The 22010-nt window shown below is 40.2% G+C and overlaps 1 protein-coding gene across 15 annotated transcripts in view; it reads right to left on the reverse strand.

Moving 5' to 3' along the window:
- Positions 1 to 22010, reverse strand: part of myo18aa (myosin XVIIIAa) — a 40395-nt gene that overhangs the window by 13471 nt on the left and 4914 nt on the right. For 6 of the 15 annotated variants that reach the window (XM_026273940.1, XM_026273935.1, XM_026273944.1 and 3 more), the window contains exons 3-25: positions 10324 to 10389; positions 9814 to 9901; positions 9623 to 9729; positions 9361 to 9537; positions 9075 to 9285; positions 8766 to 8908; positions 8581 to 8681; positions 8164 to 8227; positions 7932 to 8076; positions 7343 to 7354; positions 6881 to 7045; positions 6704 to 6794; positions 6430 to 6622; positions 5795 to 5881; positions 5339 to 5480; positions 5097 to 5256; positions 4382 to 4568; positions 4056 to 4251; positions 3856 to 3965; positions 2179 to 2244; positions 1464 to 1592; positions 560 to 703; positions 87 to 176 (exon numbers count right to left, since the gene is read on the reverse strand). In XM_026273940.1, the coding sequence (XP_026129725.1) occupies positions 87 to 176; positions 560 to 703; positions 1464 to 1592; positions 2179 to 2244; positions 3856 to 3965; positions 4056 to 4251; positions 4382 to 4568; positions 5097 to 5256; positions 5339 to 5480; positions 5795 to 5881; positions 6430 to 6622; positions 6704 to 6794; positions 6881 to 7045; positions 7343 to 7354; positions 7932 to 8076; positions 8164 to 8227; positions 8581 to 8681; positions 8766 to 8908; positions 9075 to 9285; positions 9361 to 9537; positions 9623 to 9729; positions 9814 to 9901; positions 10324 to 10389 (2874 nt within the window). Of the gene's footprint in view, positions 1 to 86; positions 177 to 559; positions 704 to 1463; positions 1593 to 2178; positions 2245 to 3855; positions 3966 to 4055; positions 4252 to 4381; positions 4569 to 5096; positions 5257 to 5338; positions 5481 to 5794; positions 5882 to 6429; positions 6623 to 6703; positions 6795 to 6880; positions 7046 to 7342; positions 7355 to 7931; positions 8077 to 8163; positions 8228 to 8580; positions 8682 to 8765; positions 8909 to 9074; positions 9286 to 9360; positions 9538 to 9622; positions 9730 to 9813; positions 9902 to 10323; positions 10390 to 10574; positions 10608 to 10915; positions 10994 to 11479; positions 12269 to 13573; positions 13613 to 14090; positions 14265 to 14860; positions 15032 to 16221; positions 16258 to 22010 lie in introns of those variants that run through there. The other 9 variants (XM_026273949.1, XM_026273947.1, XM_026273942.1 and 6 more) reach the window with 7 other exon arrangements.

Consider the following 22010-nt stretch of genomic DNA (forward strand, 5'->3'; position numbering starts at 1 on the left):
CATTTTCTCTCTGGGTTTCTTGAATTAGTCAAGAAGGACAGCAAAAATGAAAATAAATAAATACATAAGATCCTTGGCTCTCTTACTCTGCTCTCCAGACGATCCGAGGTCAGCCGTAGCTCATTTCTTTCCTTCTCCACCTTCTCCAGCTTCAACTTCAGATGCATGATCTCCTCCTACAAGTCGAAACAAAACTTTTATCCCCATCAAAAGTCAACACTGAATATTTAGATAAGAACAGGACAATCTTTGGCCTGAGGCTTGTTGAGCTAATATTATGTGATCTGATGTTCTTTTGATCAGGTGAGATCTTTCTGCCTTCAGGTGAGTTCAGGAAGGGGCCAGACGGCATTGTTGCATTTCTAAAGCTAATGCTTTGAGCTGGGATTGAGATGTGATGGCAGCAGGAATCAAAGAGAAGTCTCGGCTCTAACGCTGATGCAACAGAATCCCTCAGATCGTGTCATATTTAAGGCAAAGGCGTCCACACACAGAAACCTTCAAACTGACAGAAGCTTTGCATAGCGAGCAAACCAGGGCACCAAATAAAGAGACTCACGTCTTTTCCGCGAATCTGTTCTTCGGTGAGCTGAACCTCTACTAGAGGTCGTACTGTGGTGAAGAGCTTCCACCAGGGCCAGTCCTTCACACCCCGATTCTTCTTAATGTTCTTCTGGACACAACGGATGGCCAAATCCTGGATCTGAGAGACAGAGAGATTTGTTTTAGATTATTTCAAGTGAAAATGAAAGCTTTTATGCTGCCCTAGTCTTCATTAATTTTCATTGTATTAAATAGATTGGCCCATATATTCAGCAGTCTTTATGTTTTAGAGTAAAAAAAAAGAAGCCATGGAGGTTTTGAATGACATGAGGATGAGGATGACAGAATATTAATTTTGATTGAACTATTCTTTTAATCATCAAGCTGATGGTACAGATCTCCATCTGTGAATGACATGACAGTTGCATTAACAGCGAGGCATGAAATGATTAATGTTCCATTGCAAGCACAAACATAAAAGCCACAGTATGACTTTGATATGACATTTTTGAAAAAGTACAGAAAGACTTGCAAACCAAAACTGCAAATCCGATTGGAATTAATTAAATTCACATCATGAAGAATTGAGAGGCCTGACTGCATGTCGTGATCTGAAAGTGTTCAGAGGAGCTTTTATTAATTTGAGATCTTCTAATTCTAGGGAGACTAAATTGCAGAAGTGTGGTTTTTTTCCAGTATAAAAAAAAACTTATATTTGCTTTCAAAACATTTTTGGTTTGTTTGAGCTGCATATCAACAGCAACAATGGCTCAACCAATGGAGCGAGTTTGGGGCAGATCTATTTGTTTGGCTGACCAATGGGAGACGGGGTCATTTTTTGTCTGCAATTCTGCTCGATAACAGAAATTACTAGCTTCAACTTAAATAAAACCTAATCACCAGCTCAAAACTGACTTTACCTTTCTCTTTTTGAAGGCCTGTCGAGACAAAAAGCCTCTGCAGGCGGCCTGGAACAGCGTGATGTTCTGTCTGGTGTGTTCATCCCTCTGTCCCTCTAGTTTAGCCACCGTTCCAGCCCTGAAGAACACCTAACAGACACACACAAACATAGCTGTGACAGCAGCAATCGTAACAGCACAAGTTGAGCAGAACTGACAGGAAATCAGTGTTTTGTCCCTCGAATCTTTCATGAAGGGCCCTTGGCATTCTAATCCATTTCTGAGCACAGTTCAGCCTTCGCAAACCTTGACGCCAATTGCAGCTGCCACAAAATAATTACCAACTATTCCAACTTATAATACGGTCCAATAAATCTCCATTCTTCTGGGAACGCGCCAGGCGGGGCTTGTTTACACACGCCACCCTTTTTAGTTTTTTTTTTGGCTCGCCCGTGGTTTTCCAGCTGATGGGATTAAACTGTTGAGCGCCAGCGTCTGTTCACACTGATTAGGACGGCATGAAGAACCAGGAAAGACACAAACAAACACAGCAGCTCACGCCGAGATGAGAGTTTATTGCGTCCAGCCGACGGACCGCGAAGTAGTAGACAGAAAACGATACAGATGACAAATCATCTGCTGCATACAATTCAAAGTTTGACTCACCTGCATCCTTTGACGTTTCCGAACTGATCAAATGAATAGTAACTTGTGTGTGTGTGTGTGTGTTACTCACCCTGCTGAGGCCCATGTGATAGCTGCTCTTCTCCAGTTCCAAAGACTCCAAAAGCTCCTCTACTGCCTGCAATGACATGTCATGTTTAATTCACACAGTGTACATTACAAAAACACTGCTGACCCCTGTGTAGGCCTATTGGACACACAGACACAACACTGGTTATTCTCTGCTGTACAGTCCGCAGACTGTCCAGACGACCATCAGCCCTCTGCCCACTGACAGTGTCTTTCTCATGCGGAAAAGTCTTGAGAACTCCATCTATCTGAAAGGGCCCATCTAGATAACAGCACTAAAGGGGGGCACTCGCCCCTGACAACCAAAGGGCCATTGTTCGAATCGCTTCACAGAAACCTTTCCTCAGAGACACGGTTCTACCTCCCTCCGACTTTTTCTTTCTCTCTGGGTCTCCCTAGATTTCCAATTTTGCATCATTTCAACTTCCTCTGGGACTTGAAACGCGACTGACCTTCTCTGCTGTGTCACAAAAAGAGGAAGGTCATCTTTCTCTATTCTTTTTCTTGTCAGACTCCAAAATTGACATTTTTGTCAACCATTAATTCACCATCTATTCATATATTTTTTACTGCTATGCAACTTTATTTTGCTTTATTTTTATTACAATTTTAGGCAATGCGTTTATTTAGCTGTTTATTATTTACAGCACAGATTTGGACAAGTCATGTTATTTCCTGCCTTAGAGTAAAAAACTAAATATAATAGTGAATTTATTTCTTGTGAATCTCCCAATGGTTTTATATTTCACAAGACTACTTTGACTTACAATTGTGACTTCATTTCTCATAATTGTGATTTTATATCTCTCATCATTGTGACTTTATCTCACAATTTGATGTTATATCCTTCTATATGACTTTATAATTCACAATATAAGCTTCTATCTCTCAATATGACTATCTCTCACAATTGCAACCCTTATTTATCATAACTGCAATTTTATCGTACAGTTTCTCAAAATATTATTTGTCACATCTCATAATTGTGATTTTGATCTTTCCATTGTGACTGCGTATCAGAATTTTACATATATTATCTCAACTATATCCAATGCTCACAGTATGACTTTATATATCATAATATCCCTATTGTGGCTTCAATCATTTCTCATAATTTCAATTTATGTTATATATCTTCCATTATGTATTATGCTACATTTCCTACCTGAGCTTCCATTCAACTCATGAATAACTCAATTTTATTTACTTGGCAAGGCAAATTTTGATTTGCATTTGGCACTTGGCGAGTATTAAGTTTGGACCCTGTCTGCTGTGTACATGCCCAGGGCCACAGTGCAAAGGTTTTGTTTATATCTCTCCTTTCTCCTCAGTTAATCACAGGGCCAAAACGAGATCAGCAGACCCCTGGACGGAGACATTTTTCTAGCTGATAATTACAGTACATTTGGGCATTTAGTAAGCACTAAAGCCCAGAGCAATTACTACATTTTTCCTGTCTGCTCTGCGTATTGATTCAAGTCTGAGACCCAGCTGGGGTTTCTTGATTAAGCCGTCACAATAACCCTGATTACCCAGAGTTCATTCTGTCTTGGAATCATGGCACACAAGAGCAAGAGGAGTCCAAAACTTCATTTCAGTCATTTCTAAAGCTTTTGTTCAATTATTTTCACGCTCATTGTTCTCTTAAATAGTTACTCACTCGTTTCTCGTCCTTCACGATGTAGTTCCGGCCCAGTTTCTTGGTCAGATGAGGGGCCAAAACGTCAAAGCGTCTTCTGAACTCAGAGAAGACCATGTGGTCAGGGTAACCTGCAAAAATCATGCGGATATTCAGCAGGAAATAACAAAGAGGACTTGATTTGATCTATGTGATTGGATTTGATCAGTCTCTCTACTCACCTTGTCTGTAAATCCTCAAGCTGTCCAGCAACTTGAAGCCACGGATTTGGGCCCTGAGCAAAGCCACATCTATCTGCATGAGTCCAGGGTCACAGCTCTCCTCTGGGGACCCTGTTGCCCTCATAACCTCCGCTCGGGGTAATAGACAGTGGACAAAGTGAACCCTGGATCTGCGCACAGTGTCCAACAGTGCATCCTGATCAAAAGAGAAATACATCATGTGTATTTGTAGCCATTTCTTGGAACTAATAAGGAATCTGAACAATTCCATGAAAGAAAGATTTTCAACAACAAGTATTTGGTTTAGGACCCTCTTAAAAACCCACCACTTGGAGTTTAATCTGAAGACAGAGGGACTTCTTTTTGACGGCTGCCATGCCTGTGGTGAAGGTCTTCCTCATACCAGTGGCCCGACGCATGGCGAGCTGAGAGACGCCCTCCAGCCCAGCGATGGAACCGCTCAGAACCGCAACACTGCTGGAGCGGCCCACAAACATCCCGCTGATGCTCTTCCTGTTAGGATCATCCAGTGAAAACTTGAGTCTGATGTAAAGGTGTGCAATATGTATATTCTATGATAACATGTACAAGCTGACTTTGTGTATGTTCCTCGCAACAAAAACACTGCTGTTTTCATGAATATTAGCACAATTACAAAATGTTACATCAATAAAAAAATGAGTTAAAATTATAAATTAGATTTTACACACAATATATATTTTTGCTTTATTTAGTCAATAAAAATGTGTATGTGTATCTGAGTGTATCACATAGTGTTGCTTTATTACATAATAAATCTGCATTTTGAACAAAACGTTTCAAAGAATCATTTGCATAATTCAGCCACTCAGTTCATTAAAGAAGGAAATTCCGGCCGCCCACTGGCAGTTTTCATTTCTGATGTAAAATCTTTTTTAGGGATGTGGGACATCCCTGTTTTGGTTTTCTAACTGTGAGTTTATTTTGTCATTCATTCTTGAATAAAAAAAAAAAACTGATTTATTGATGCAACAAGTACAAATGGTTGTGGGTAGTTCTTACTTCTGGGAGTTCTGCAGCAGATTGGCTGCATTCTGGGGGGTGGGATTTAGCCTGGCTAGGTTCAGCCATCCATGTGTGTCATATTCCACCCAGTCTGTCCCGTGACTGTGGCCCAGCAGGAAGTGATGTGTGTTTTCACTTTTTAGCACCACTGTGTGACCTGCATAAAAAAAAAAACAATGCATAAATCTGTCTATGGCAGAATGCAAGTGTGTCAGTTTGTGCAGGTATATGTGTGTGACCTGTGCTCTCTCCCTCTGCAGGGCCATAGTAACTGAAGAGTCGCTGCAGGAGTGTGTCCTCGGACCCTCCCGGCTGCACAACCTCCTCCTCCATCAGCCAGAACAGACCTCTGGCCTCATCTGTCCGGGACAGAGTACGTACCTGAAACACAGACAACAATATCCACTGTCAAATAGTCTTTTCTACACACACCAATCTCTCTCTTTTGTTCTGATACTTATAAACACGTTTTAAAATGACTGCAGCTTATATAACTATGACCGGCCAACTAATTCCTATTAATATAGGATTAAATGTGCCCTACACTGACATTTTTTGTGAAATCTTTTCTAATAAACAGGAATGCTTAGATGGAAATAAAATCAAGTAATTATCCACAGAGCTCTTATTAAAATAAATACACAGACACACAACTTGAAACATCAGCAGTTTTGGCTAAAGGAAGTGCGTCTCACCAGGGTCTGACTGGAGGACTGATCAACCACAGCTACCGAGCGAGAAGGGCTGGGCTCCAAGTCATCCAATGTGATCTCAATGTTCTCCTATGGAAAGACAGATAACGTTATTAAAATGAGTAAATAATTAATAATTTGCAAAGACGCTAATTGTGATGGAATTTTTATTCATCAAAAATCCTAAAAAGGATTCTAAAAATATATTAAGCAGCACAACTATTGATTGATAATAATAACATTTAACATTCATAATCTAATTATTGATTAACACATTAACTGTCTGTCTGAGTATGGTGTCACAGAGGTCCTTGGTCATTTTTAGCACCATCTCGTGCCATGAACCTTGTTTTTCAAGATTCTATCTGAAAAGTAGTTCTTCAATTCTATTCACAACCCCTGTAATACATTTTATTGCATTCTTTTTCAAATTAGTAGTAGTAAAATTTCAGAGCAGTAGTGCACTGATCGACTGTCCCATCCAGTTATGGCAAATTGCTAATAAATAAAATAAATTAAAAAGTAAAAATGAAATTAAGTAGTGGTAATCTTATACCGCTATATATTTTAGTGTTTTAATAGGAATTGTGAGAAAAAGCAGTAGATGTTTGGATGCTGGTTATGGGTGTTTTGTGCACCTCTTTATAACGCTCCAGTTCCCGTACGAATGTTCGCTCCTGGAACAGGGTCTGCAGACGTTCCTGAGCGTAATTATGGCAGAGCTCCTCAAACGTGGCGCCGCGCTGGTTCTTCACCTGACGAGGGTTCTGGAACCCTGGTGTGTCCACAATCAGCAGAGAACAGAGAGAATGCTGACTGGACTTCAGCGCTCTGAAAGTAGAAGAAGATATCAGAATGCATCTCTTGTTCAATAAATCCTGTCGCTCTAGGTAATCACCGGTTACCGATTACCTGTTAATGAGAGAGATAATGAGTGTGAAAAGCTCAGAGTATAAACCAGACGCCATGAACTCCAAACACTCAGCTGCTGTTGCTTTAGACACTGAAACACACACAAAAACACTTTTTAAGACATAAAATAGAGAGGCATTTATCGCATATTTAAGAATGTTATGAAACAAACATTACCTGAGCTATCCGTATCATCCGTACTCTGCCGGACACTTGAGGAGCGTGGAAGTGTGCCCTTGCCTTGCGTTTTAAAGATGCCAGAAGACAGCTCTTCCAGTGTGCAGCCCAGGAGATACGCTGCTTTTTGTGCCCACTCGTGCCTGGCAAACTGCTTTCGGCCCGCTGAGGGGTCAGAAAGCCACATACACAAAAGTAAAGCAGTGTTACCACAAATCGTGTCACATTATGGGGAACTACAATAGGTAGTCAAGAGTCCAGAGAACAAGCAGAAACTTTCATCTCCTGGATTGATGATCAAAGAGAACAAACATTTTCATTCCGGCGTTCGACATCAGAGTGGAAACCACCACAAATGCAGATGAAAGATGAACGCACCGTTCTGTTTAGATGCTAAATAAAATAAAATAATAAAACCACCTGCCTTCAGTCTAAAACAGAAAGATAGAGACCTGCATTTACCTGCATCGGTTTCTGTGTTATGATGGGGGCAGCATGCAACATCAATATGCAATAAAAAGACATGATTACAATGGTTAAACCACAAACAACAACCGTTCAAGACAAAGAAACATGATTAGAGGGATAGTCCACCGCAAAATTCTAATTCTGTCATCATTTACTTCCACTCTTGTTGTTCTGAACCTGTGAATATGACTTTTTTTCCTATAGATAATTTGAAGAATGTTTGTAATGAAACCGTTTTGGTTTCCGTTGACTTCAATTGTATGGACAAAAACAATATAGAGGGATTAATGGGATTAATGGATTAAAAAAAGAAATGCATACAGGTTTGGAATGACATCAGAGTCAATGATGTCTGAATATTTGGATGGACAATCCCTTTCAATACTGAAGATAAGTGACAAATGTTTTTAGACACCAAACACACACACTAAAGTCTAAACAGTTTCTCAGTTACATGACAAGAAAGACTCTAGTGACTCTTAGTGGACAGATATTAAAATACACTCTGCGCAGTCAGATATTCTGTATATTACTGTCACACATTTAGTGTTGGTTTAGACACTTGAGGAGCTGGTAACTTTACCTTTGGTGGCCCCAGCGGCACCGAGGTGGTATATGGCCCCTAATATCAGCCACACGGTTTTCTGTTCTTCAGCAGAGATGCCCAGGACCTTCATGGCTGCCTGTAGCTTAGTGAACTGCTGAGCGGCTCTCTGCTTGTCCTCGGGCTACAGAGCATTTGACATATAATACACTCTTTTCAGATCGAAGAGATTAAATGTGTGTCTGATGATGGTACATATGGCTTTTCTTACCTTCGAGTGAGGGAGGAGCCCGAATGCGCTGTTGCCAGCAAAGTGATTAAAATGAAGTTCAGTCCTGAAAGGCATAATATTCTATTAGCTGGTCAACTTTAATCTGTTTCCTGTTTTGACCTCAATCTGCACGCTATATTTGCTATTTAAGCATATATACAGTAGTCAACATTTGAAGTGGATCAAAGTTGTCCTAAAACCTAAAACCAATATGCACCATATTTGCCAGAATATCACAGGACGGCATGTCAAAGGTGGCTGGATAGATTTATGCAAGACAAATGCATTTAGTTTGAATGCTTTTTAGGTTAATACACTGTAAAATGTATATGACCAGTAAGTCAGGTCCACAATGATACAAAATGAAGGGGTAGATATCGATTTTTTTTTTTTACAGTGTTATAGTCTCTCATTTACTTTAGAGCTGCATCCGCTCCAGCCATCAGATAGTAAAACACATTGAAGCTTGTATCTGCTTCTGGTCGTCTGGTCACTCTGAACTTCTCCAACAACATGGTCTGTGTGCAAGACATAATGCAAATCAGAGATAAATCCCCCAATGTCTTTAGAAATTCTGAGTACCTGCCCTCGCTGTACCCTACCTGAACAGAGGCAGAGGCCACCTGTCCTGCCTGGTCGAAGTCAAGAGAGACGATGTGTGAGAAGCGACTGGCATTCACATTCATAGCTGTGGTGCAGTTCCCGAACGCCTCCAGAACCGTGTAGACCGCCTGCCATTTCTCAGCTGTGGGGAGAAGACAGTTCATAATGTTATATAAAAATCATAAAATGTATATATATATATATATATATAAACAATAACATATATTTAAAAAAACTTCAATAAAGTGAAAATGAACTCTAGGAAAACTGAAAAGGGGTCTATGTTGGGTCCTCCTCGTCTTCCTCACCTGAGTACACCTTTCCACTTCCGGCTGCAATGGTGACCAGGTACTGTAGCAGGTGCTGGCAGTTAGTCGTCTTTCCGCTGCCACTCTTGCCCAGAAGCACGATGGTCTGATCCTGACGTGTGGTTAGCAGCTGATGATATGCCGACTGAGCAATAGCGAAAATGTGAGGAGCTGTTTCCTCCCTCCGGCAGCCCTTAAACATCTGCATCACCTGATATAAACAGACCATGTCACTCCATCTCTCTCTGCCAGAGGTTTAAGGTAAGACTTTGTGTGAAGTTCGTACCTTCTCTGAGTACAAGGCAGGGGTGTTGAGAGGATTGACCACCAGAAGATTTGGCCCAGCGTAGGTGTGAATGAGGTTTCCACCATAGCGCTGACGAAGGCTGTGAAGGATGCTGGACTCGTTGAGGTACAGAAGAGAGGAGAGATCCTCCACCCGATCATATGATAGAGGATTCGCCTGACAGACAGATGAGCGTAATTAAACAGGTTTCTTGACTTTTGCATGAGTAATGTCACATGTTTGTGACAATGACTCCGCCCACCTTCTCCACATCATCCTCGTCCACTTCCAGTACTGTTCCATCGTGCTCCAATCTGATCTTCACTTTCCCCTCTGGGAGAGAACCCATCTCTGTCTTGAGCTGTGTAGCTATACAAACAAAACGAATATTTATTTGACTTAAACTGGACATGAGTTTTCGGATCAGGAGTTATGAACTATGACTTCACTTACCCAAAGAGAAGCCATCTTTATGGACAAGCCAGACTTTCTCAGTGTTATACCAGGCCTTCTCTGCAGCAAGCTGCTTCTCCGTCTTCACCTGCAGCAGGAAGTGAGAGAGATTGTCATCACAGAACATGAAACACTACAGGTTTCCAGTCCACGGACTGATTGTGATTCAGTTTAGATTTTCATTCTGTTTAAGGTTAATTGTGACAGAGACTTTAGAAATGGGTGCTACCAAAGACAGCAGAGCAATCCATATCAGGTTAAAACCTATACACGCTTACTATGGAAAATTAATTAATATTCTCTTCAGAGACAACACAAAGAATACTATACCACACAGAAAATAAACTGAACTGTAAAGCATGCACATATATGTGTAGAATTTGAATGGGAAATGTGCTTTGGTTCAAACAGGAGCTCTGAGGTGATAAGATTCCCTTCAATGGCACAACGAGACTCTTACTGAGCTTTACCCATAAGCAGAATTACACACAGGCAATGCAGTAGCCAGACCTTAGTCAGACTGGCAGCTTCATGTGCAGCCTGCAGGATAGCCACGGGATCTTCAGCTGCCTTGGCCTGCAAAGGGCCGGGGAAAGCAAGAGAGCAGAAGTCAAAATGTCATAAATACACAAATCCTCACAGGACTTAAAAGAAATTAACAGGAGAATAAAACATTTCATATGAGAACTGTGAAAGACAGAAAGAAAAAAAGAAAGAGATAAAGAAAGAAATGGGAGAGGTTAAGGGAGGTGTTTCTGCACCTGATTCCCTTGGGTGGGCATCACTGGAGATCCCTATAGATGGAATCATAAAGGATCAGTGAAGAGCCTAAGTGGTTCTGACCGCAGGATCAGCAGTGTGATTATTATCAAACCACCTGATGCTAACATTGAAACCAATGCAAGACCAAGCCTGACAGATAGAATACTATAACTGCTAACAATTGTTAACCAGGATCAAATCTGGAAATAAGCAGTCAGACATAAACACCAATGATGTAGAATACATTTAACTAACCACATATGTACTTTCAGGCAACACACAACTCTCACAGCTGAACACCCTTGTCTTACACAAACATCTTGGCAGTGGTGGGACACACCTGTTGGTTGGCGATAGTGGAAACCTGGGATGGAAGTTTTCCAGCAGGAGCAGCAGAAGGTTTTGAAACCTCCTTCACCTTCACAGACACAGCACTTGTCAATATGACGCAAACATATGATCTATAATCATGCCAAAAGTTAGCAACATAGAAGCCACCACATTACAAGTCTACAAGAAGTCTGCAACCGACATGGTCAGCACTAATGCAATAACAGTCTGATATGCGGTTACGACTGCAGCCAACAATACTATTTACCTCAACTTAAAGCCATTTAATGGGACGACATACATGGTGTGCTTTAGAAAATGATCTCAAGAATTAAAAAAGTCACTTCCAGCATGCTGAATTCTTGCAGGCATCTCGCAGGCGTCAGTTACTTGAATCCACTTCAGAGGGTTAAAGTGAGACAGCAGTCAAAGTCATAATGCAAAGTTGAGAAAAAGAATTTGACAAGAGTTATGGCAAGATTAGTTCTGCAGTGAACTTTGCAGAGTTTCACGGCATTGGCCTGCTGCGCAAACATGCATTACTAAAGCATTCAGAAACACATGCAGTTTGTACCTCTGGCTTTCGTACAGCAATGGACCGTGTTACAGGAATAAAGCCTGCAGGGGGTGCTAATGGGTCAACTTTAGGCTTGGGGATAAATCCTGCCACCGGAGCAAAAGGGTCTCGCTTTGGGGTGGGAACGAATCCCACCGGCGGTGCCAGAGGATCAGGTTTGGGTGTAAGTTGAGCAGAAGGATTTGGTTTAGGAGCTGGAATGAAACCAGCAGGTGGAGCCAATGGATCAGGCTTGGTGACTGGAAGGAATCCAGCAGGAGGGGTAAGAGGATTTGGCTTGGAAGGTAAAAAGCCAACCGGAGGGGCAAGAGGGTCAAGTCTAGGAGGTGGACTGGTTGCAAGGGTGGATGGCTGGGGTTCTTCTGAGGGGGTCTCGCTTTCACCAATCCTTTCTTTGCTTTCCTCTTGAGTTTCTTTGTGTTCTGCAGCTCTCAAGCGAGAGCGATGCTCTTTAGTCCTTGCACGGCCCATTAGGCTGGTCAACCCAACAGAGAGGGCATCTCCATCCACAGAGCTGCCAGCTTGCAGTGGACGGCTTGTTTTGGGGACTGAAGTGGCTGTCGAAGGCTTTTCCTCTGACCCTGCTTTGTGAGCCAGGTTCAGTCCTCTCCTCGTCAATGGGTCAGGCTCAACGCTGCCATGTCGTCCGTTCATGGAGTCGCTGCTTCTCTGGTCTAGAGTCAGTGGCCGCTCTGGATTCAACGCTGTTGATGGTTCACCCCGGTATCGCTCGGTTGAGCCACTTACTGCTGTCTGAGACTGACTCATACTGTTCTCACCATCCGACTGTTCACACAACCCAGAACGTACATGTACAGGTCACCACAAAAGAAAAAAACCTATAAAATTACACACTAGTAGCAAGAACTAAAGGTAACAGTTCACATCCCTTGTAACTTATAAGAGCTCTATCTTGAGTTTAACAATAGCTTCAATATAATTCCACAAGCAACAACCTTCCAGAATTTCCCAAATGATGACAGAGGGGTGTCCGTTCTGAATATCAGAGGGTCTACACACTCTCCAGCCCAGCTGCAAGTACTGAAAGTTCATCTGAAAAAGACTCATGCTTGCAGATGGCCAGGCACTTTGCAGTTTTATTCTCAGAACAGTCAGGCAGGTTAACAGACAAACCCAGTAATTAAGGTCACTGCAGTGCAACACTGGCTCACAGCCCTGAAACACAACTCTACAGGATCAACCGCAAAGGCTTTGGTAGTCTCTCTCTCTCACAATACACAATTCAGGAACCAGGAGTATTGTAAAGACCTCACAAATCACTTCACACTATAAAAAAACACAAATTAAAGTGCATATTTAGTGATAAGATACTAGGAATGAGCTCTTATGTGGAGACAGACCTTCATGTCTATCCTGAAGGTGATGATACTGGTGCTCTTCCAGCTGTGCACGGCATTCTGTGGGACACTGAAATTAACAGCAGCACTTTGAGAGCGCTGGACAGGCCTCCAGCCCTGTGCCTCCATGATGACTTGCAAACGTCTCACACATTTGCTTCAGACACACACAATCTTAGCTCAGCATCCCTCTCATGCTCCTTCCCTCTCTTTCTTTCTCCAGCTGCCCCTCCCACTACAGCAGTGATTGGAGGACAAAAATGGCAGGGCCTGATGTCAACAAGCCCCACCCACTAGAGTACAGCAGCAGAACAGTTCTAAACAAACATCCACATACAGTCACTCTCACCTGCTAATATTCACATTTGAGCATTTAGGACTCTGTAGTTTAGAAAGTTACTTTTACTCACTCTGTTTCCATTAAATTTCATCTACTAAATCTGAATGAAGTGTAGAAACAGATGAGCTGCTTTCTTATGGTAATTACAAAGTAAGATGTTGGAAGCAAACAGCTGTCCTAAAAGAAAAAGGACCACCATTTACTAAACAAACCCTATCTTTAGCACCTCCTGATGATATACGTGAAGTAAACACAGAGGATGTGCTTTAGAGTGAACCACAGCCACAATAACAAAGGCAGAGTTCTGGGAGATGTCATCTCTACTGATCTCAGAACAGACACCCATCTGAAATCCGAGTCATGCGGTAATGACAATGCTGCTCAAACACTTACATTCGAACTTTTTGCACCCGGGACATTTTCATCTTTCACCTGAAGGGAGGCAGATAGAGACAGGAAAGTTAAATCAGTGATCAGATGCTCTAACCTGAGACATTGTTCTTGATGTTCTTCTCTCTCTGTTCTCTCAATATACAGTTTATCCCTCTGTCTTTCTCGGTTACTAAAAACCAGTCCTGCTAAACTCTCAGATAGATGCACTAACACTAATTAGAATGCGAGCAAGGGAGGTTCTTCCGCTGAAATCTATTACTAAGAAAATGCAAAAGATTTGCAGGCGAATGCAAAGCTACTTTGTGGAATCCAATACTTTTGAGGGAGAACGCAAACTCTTGGCAAGCAAATGCAAAAGCAATTAAATATATTTTTTCCATCACAATCACTTCTTAAGGGCTCTGTAAGATATTGTACAAACAATATTTTTTGTTAATTTGGAGAAAAATCTGGTTTTATGTCACCTTTACTGAACAGACAATAAATTAATAAACAAACAGCAAAAAGCGGTACTTTCCTTTTTTTCCCAAAATGAGAAACGAGATGAGAAGGCCATGATGAAACGGACAGTTCAAGAGAAGAGAGGAAAGGAAAGGGGAGGAGAAGGAAGGCTGGTTTGCAGAGACACAGAATACAGGATCGGCTAAATGCAGGCAGTCTTTCCGATTGAAGTTTTGGGGGTACTAGGACCCTGCGGTGAACGGGTAGAAAAGAAATAAGGATTAACATCTAATCTGTTAAATGGAGTAAACGTAAAGCGGGGAGCTTTATTTAGGCTTGCAACAACACAGTCAAAACACATTGTCATGATGGTCAAAACATTCAACTTTCAATGTGTATGTTTTTGAAAATTATATTGGTCCATTCTGAATGAGTCTGAATGATATGCAAGGCTGTCGATTTCCAAAACGACAATGGAAAGTGGTTCATATGACTTGTGTTATATTCCAAGTCTTCTGAAGACTGAAAATAAAGTTGTTATTTGGAATGACGTGAGGGAGAGTAAATAATGACAGATGAGAGAGCTGGAACTTTACTGTAGTATACAGATAGAATAATGTGAATCAAGCTTCACATGGACTGAAAAAACAATGCTGAAAGATCAGATTTGTAATGCAAAAACGTGTCTGAAAGTGAAAGTGCAATTTAAGGCAGCAGGACTGTGCTTTCATGACACACCAGAACATCCACTATAAATAGAGCACATGTGAAGAGGCCACAATGTGAAGTAACCAACACACGCACACAAACGGCTGTTCGGAAGCCATTAAACACAGATTCCTGTACCTGTCAAACACAAAGTAGACACATCGGATTCCCTTTGTTAAGTTAAGCAGGTGGTCAGGTAGACATCCATGGGCAGACGTCTTGAGCGAGGCTCAACGTGGGGCAGGACGTTACGACAAGGACGTCAAGCAAGAGTGCTCTAGCTCGGGAGGGGGATGACAGCTGCTTGAGGACACTAAGGATATAAATAACCATGCAGACCCTAGTACCCCCTGACCACACACACACACAAACACAGCAAACTGGATTACAACAGCTTAACTGTTCTTTCAGAAAATCCTGCCAAACTCAATTCACAAATTTCAACAACAGAGACAAAATGTTAAAATCCCACCACAAGGGGGCCACAACACGTGTGAATAAACAAAATGATGCTGTTTCTCACAGATCCACCAGAGGGCGATGTTGTGCACATCTCTTGGAGACTTGGCTGGCCTGGCCTAGCACTAGTTTTTTTAACAAACCCCCAACCCTAAGTGTTGCCATGTAACCCATCCCACACACTGTCCCTTCAAATCTAGGGACCAGCAGGTCATTGTTGAGCTCTTTTAACTTGCACAAGAAAGCAACACCCCAAACAACCAAACAAGAGCGTGCTACATATCCTCAAAACACTTAAGCAACCAAATAGCGACATACCTGCGACCATTCACAGCATCATAGAAAATGTGCAAAACTAAAACATCTTCAGCTCAGAAATAGACTATTCATGCTGGTGATCAATTGAATAAATAAAGAGCCTCTGTTATTGGTAAGAGTTGGTAACAGGGTAATTGACTGTGCTACAACTGAGGGGTGGTGGAAAATTTGTTTTATGTAAATATAATAGTCCAAAAATACATACATATGAAGTTATATTATTGTTTCATACTATAAACTCTACAAGCTATAGCTCTTTCACCCAGACCAGTTCATAACACAAACAATATTGATGATCGATTACCTCATACAAACCCACGAGGCCTTATATTCTGGTGGGGTTGTAGGCCAGTCCAGGCCTGTCATATCATATCATATCATATCAGTGCTGCAAAGCAGGACACAAACAGGCTAGCATTGTCTATAGAGGACATGGTGGGCTCCTTAATCTGATTAGCTCCCCAGATGGATCCCTTGTCTCTGTGTGGTCTAAGAAATCCTGATGGATCTTGCCTTATCGGCCATTTTCACTGAAAGCAGCTGCATTCAATGCACAGTATTCACAATGAATGCTATAAAATGAAAAAAAAATGAAAGACTGATGTGAACCTTATCAAAAATTCTTTCATTTCTTAACTACAGCAACTGATTAGAGGAGAAATAAACAGAAGGCAGGACTAAATGGCAAACATGCGCTAACACATGCACACATCAAAACTTACATTAATAGTAGCCTATGATGAAGTGTGGAGTTTAGGTGGGTCTCCAAACAAGTACACAATGTCCAAAGCCCCACCTAGTAGCCTGCACGTTGCTAGGGTAATGAAATGTGGCACCTCCTTCCCTTAATGCCTGATTATTTTTAGCTGTTCTTGCTAATCCAGCGTTTGCTAATACCAAGTGGTAATGGAGCAGAAAACTATCCATTTCATGTGCTTTTAAACACATAATGTTTAATATAAGCTATACTGTAAATGAAGGATTTAATCAAATCTAGGATGAAAGCATGATTTGATCTCTGAGGGGAAACAGGTTAAACGTTAAAGTATACAGTATGTTGTATCATTCATTTGGAATTGAAAATGTGGCTTTTAACAAATTTCTAGTGTACAAGTAAAGGTGGGGACAGACAAAAACTACAGTACTATCTGATTTAAACACCCGCTTCACAAACTCATAAAGTATTGCACAAATATGTAAAAAAAAAAAAAAAATCCCAATGTTTCTCTCCTTCAGAAACATCCTGAGGGCACAACTCTGTGGATAGATAACAGCAACAGCATGTCTGGTCTTGCTGCTCCTCTGTACATAGTGATTTACATAACATTTACATAATTGAAAAAGTGCCCATATGATGTCATGATACAAGAAACCCTTAATAACTTCACAGGTTTGGTTACAATAAACTCTGGTCTGATTGCTCTGTTAATACAGTGACTTGAATAAGTGTGAATGTTGCTATCCGAACCTTGTTGTGCCGCAAACAAGCTTTCCAACTAACTCTGGTGTAGTTCGACTGAAATAAGAACACAACATGGACCAACGACATCCAAACAAACACAAATTCCATTACAGTTCAGTACAGGTGCGGGATCTGCCATCTATTTGCAGCAGAAATTCATATGTACACAGACAACGAGCACATTTAGTCCAGTCCACAGCATTATTTTGTATATTCAGTAAGTTTTGATGCAAAATAAAATACGCCATAAAACCTGTTGAATATGGTTGTGACCTTATCCTAATATGTTTTGTTTTGTGTCTTGTAATGGTACTTTGCTAAGCAAATAAGGACCAAATTCATTATTTTCTTTTTTGGTATGGACCAAAACAAAACTACAAGTGTGAACACACCATTAGTGTCAAATTTGAAAGAAATTGATCTTCACCTTTGTGAAAAACAAAGCTTCACAACCAAATCAAATCACAGACCTTATGACAACATCGAATGACATTCGAAATGCATTAAGACCGTAAATATAGTCATTGTTTTGATTCCATGCATTGTCATGTTCTGAGGGTGTGAAAGGCCAGCAGGTAAATGACTAACCAACTGCTTCCATTAACCCAGTCAGGGCCGTGCACAGACCTTTTGAGGGGCATGTGCTGAAACTGAAAAAGGGCACCCCCCCCCCCCCTTTTATATCAAGATTATTTAGTAAGCCTGCATAAAAGGAAGAAATGGTCACATCTTCATGACAAATTCAATAACACAAAATAATAGTCTCAAAAGCTTTAGATTTATTCACGATTAATAACAACCATAATAATAATATTAGATAATTAGATAATATAGATAAACAGGGTTTTAAGGGCTTCTTTAAACCTTATACAACATCAACCTTCTGTGAGCCATGTATCTGGCAAAAATTTGATACTGTGGTGGACCAGGGATGTTGGTCTCTCGAAGGTCTCTTATTCACTACACTTTCCCCTAAAATAAGCCAGCAATGAAAAAATAAATAAAAATAGTGTGAAAAGTACAGTTGCAGTGAAAAGCATTTCTGAAGGATCACGTGACACTGAAGAGTATACTGGAGTAATGATGCTGAAAATTCAGCTTTGATCACAAAAATAAATTACATTTTAAAATATTCAAATAGAAAACAGTTATTTAAAATTGTAAAAATATTACACAATATTACTGATTTTACTGTATTTTGGATCAAATAAATGAAGCCTTGGAATGAATCACGAATTACATTCTGTATGATAAAATATAAAGATTTCAGTGATCTTCTGTAATTTTTTTTTTTTTTTAGTTACTACTACATTACTGTAGTAAAACCATGTTTTACAACATTTTATAAAGAGAGTATACAGAGAGTATACCATAACATGATTAGCCTAAATGTTAATAAATTAAGTGTATCAGCAATCATAAATCAAAGAAGAAATTTCTTAGAAATATGTTATCTAGGTGACGAGGATCACTCGTCGCTGTGTAAGTTCCAGTACGAAACAGTGCGGGGGCGCACCTGTTATGATTTTCCGAAGGTAAAAACAAATTATATGTTGTTGTATTACTTATCAATATATCGTTTTTGACCAGCGAATGTGTGCAAATGTGATTTTTTTTTCTGTCCGTCATTAAAACGGAGACGGCGCCTGCCGCTGCGGGCATCACATTACATTTTCATCTAGTTTACAAACTAGTTTTTTTAGCTATATAGACGGAGCGCTCAGTTTTTCCTGTGGTAAAATGCATTTGGCCAAATTAGCATTTTATAAAAGTTGAAATGCTACTATCTGCACAGGCTATTTAAGTGTTGGCTATGTATTGGCTATGACTAGATGGCAAATGCTAGCCCTCTCTCTCAGGCGACGTCCCACATGTCTCAGTGAGTCAGTCAGACATCAAATAAATAAAATATGAGCCTTTATAGACAGTGTTTAGTAGTACTTCTTCAAACAACAAGATATTTATTTACCCTTCGCAAAACTTTGTTCAGCTCAGCTGGTGTCTACTGTGCGGCTGCTGTGGAACTTCAGTTGATTCAATGAATATAGAGGGGGCGGAGTTATCAGCTTACTGACAGCTTGAGGATCGAATAAGATTTACACAAGCTCGTTTTAAGAACTTTCATTTGGTAAAACAGACAGACAGACGTAAAGGGTGACCAATAGCAGTGATAAAAAAAAAAAAAAAAAACACCACCAAAAAAAAGGCACTTCGGAGTGTAAGGGCAAAAAGGGCATGTGCTCTGCACAGGTTGAGCCCTACCTGTGCACGTGCCTGAACCCAGTCACATTTAATGTACAAGTGAACTGTCTGAGGTCATCCCTATACCAACATGCTCACATTTAGAGCTGAAACACTGGACAGCTTCACACAGTCCCACTGCCAACTACCAGTGAAATTCAGCCCAAAAACCGCAGCTGGTCGTCACACAGACCCGGCGATCCAAACCAGGAAAATTATCAGCCTGACTAAAGACACTTCCTGGACCCATGTGTCCCGGACCAGCGTCAATATTAAGGTCCTTTCAGTCTCTTGATAGCACTGGGGCGACACTGACAGCTCAAGAAAAACTTCTGGGTCATCGGCCAGGAAATAAAGTGGAGACATAAAGAGAGATTTGACAGAGAGGACTGAGGGACAGCAGACACTGATGACAGATGAAAGACACTTCCTGTATTCAGTGGCTGATGGGCAGCCAAGTTAATCCATTACATAATCTAATCTGATACTAGTTAATGAAGCCATTCACGGACAGATTGTTTCAGAGCAGTCAGAGTACATTTATAGTCCACAGGCTACTGAACCCTCACAGGGCAGATGAAAAAGACAGCCATTGAGTCCAAAGAAAGAATACAGAATACTGTTCATAAAATTTAGTGGGGGTAATTTAGAATAGCAATGCAAACACTGACTGACACAGATTGATCTAGTCTAGACTGTTGGTAATGCGCAATTTAAAAATTACTTTCTTTTTTACAACCACAATGCGTTTGGGGTCTATGAGATATTTTGTAATTTTTTTTTCTTTTTCACACAAAATGTATAAACCATTGATGTCACATGGACTATTTTACTGATGTCCTTACTACCTTTCTGAGCCTTGAATGTGGTAGTTCTGTTGCTGTCAATGCAGGGTCAGAAAGTTCATGGATTTCATCAAAAATATCTTAATTTGTGTTTAAAAAATGAACGAAGGTCTTATGGGTTTGGAACGACATGAGGGTGAATAATTAATGATAGATTTTTCATTTTTGTGTGAACTATCCCTTTAAGACACCAGGTAATGTACATGTCAATCATATTGCTTATGACTGGTTAACCTTCATGTTTCAGCATTGTTCGCATTGTTGTTCATCAGGACAGGCCAAGTTGCTAAATACTGAATAGACATTGATATACAAGTGTGGGTGGTTTTAGGTGAGCAAACATTGCATTGTTAACTTTAAAGAATGTCTACATAGTACATTGCAAATACTTCAAAACCTTTCTAAACATGCTCATAACTCTTAGTCAAAAAAGCCTAGATAGATTTTTGTGTTCAGATTTCCCAACTGATTCAGCAGTCACACACAAAAGAGCATTATAAGAGCATGTTGTTTCATTCATTCAGAGGCCCATCCTTCAGCTGAGAGGACAGGAGAGGGTGTGAGGAGAGTTTGTGTTTTTAAGTGTAGGTCTTCTCACTACAGTAATGCAGCTGAAACCTGTCTGTCTGGTAACTATCAGCGCAAACAATCAAACCTGTCAAACAAAATCACAAGCGTTTCCTGTCACATTCAGAGACACACCATGATTGAACAAATAGCTGACATTCTACTGGCATAAAGTCACTCATGCTGCATGACAAACTGTAAGAGTATCTGCCTTCCATTTCAGTTCTGGAGGGAACTCACTATGCATGATTTGCGCCCAGTGATATTAAAAATTATTTTTGTTAACTGAAATAAAGGCAAAATGAGAATGTAAATTCTGTCATTAATTACTCGCCCTCAAGTCATTCCAAACTAGTACGGCATTCGTTCATCTTCAGAACACAAATTATGATATTCTTGATGAAATCTGAGAGCTCTGTAAAAGCATTCACAAGTTTTCTCCTGAATATAAACAACTCTTCCATCCAAAAATGGCAGAAGACAGTAAATCGGGTAGAAGAATTTATTAAATTATGTTATTTTTGTTTTCTTTGCACACAAAAAGTGTTCTCGTAGTTTCACAAAGCTGAAGTTGAGCCACTGATGTCACATTAACTGCTTTATCGATGTCCTTGCTACATTTCCTGGGACTGGGAACATTGCAATTGCATTGCTGCCCATGCAAAGTCAGAGAGCTCTCAGATTTGATCAAAAATATATTAATTTGTGTTCAGAAAATGAATGAAGGTCATACGGGTTTGGAACGACATGAGGCTGAGTATATATTGGCAGCATTTACATTTTGGGGTGAACTAACTGTAATTAAAGCTTAAACTAACATTTAAATGTTGCCTTGGAAACTAACTGAAATAAATAAGTTATTAAAGTCTTAAAATTACCACAAAAAAAAAAAAAAAAAACGAAAATAAATAAATAAACAAATACAATGACAAAAGTAAAAAAAATAACTACAACTTATAAAAATAAAGTTAAAATTCAAATTTGTATATTTGGATTAATAAATATATAAATAATACTAAAATAACTCTGCTGTGTTGTTTATTTGCACTTGCTGTCTGCACTATTTTAGCATCCAGTTCAAAGAAACTGCATATCAGGTAACAGTGTGAATGGGAACAAAGGTTTTGCTGTATTTCACTGACCTTTCCAAAAAGGTAAATTTAGTTGCACCAGGCAAAAAGAAAAAAAGATTTTTGTGAATAATCTATACTGATCCTAATTTGCATAGAATACTGTGTTTGACAATGAAAATGCCAGTGACTGTGGGACTATTACAACACATTTAAACATAATTGCAAGTGTTTAAAAGCAGGTGGGAAACAAAAGTGTCTACATCAAGTTGCAACAAGCTATTTCTCCATGCAGCTCTCCACAGTGGCATAGTCTAGATTTCTGT

This window comes from Carassius auratus, chromosome 10 (assembly GCF_003368295.1).
Source record: "Carassius auratus strain Wakin chromosome 10, ASM336829v1, whole genome shotgun sequence".
Classification (NCBI taxonomy): Eukaryota; Metazoa; Chordata; class Actinopteri; order Cypriniformes; family Cyprinidae; genus Carassius; species Carassius auratus.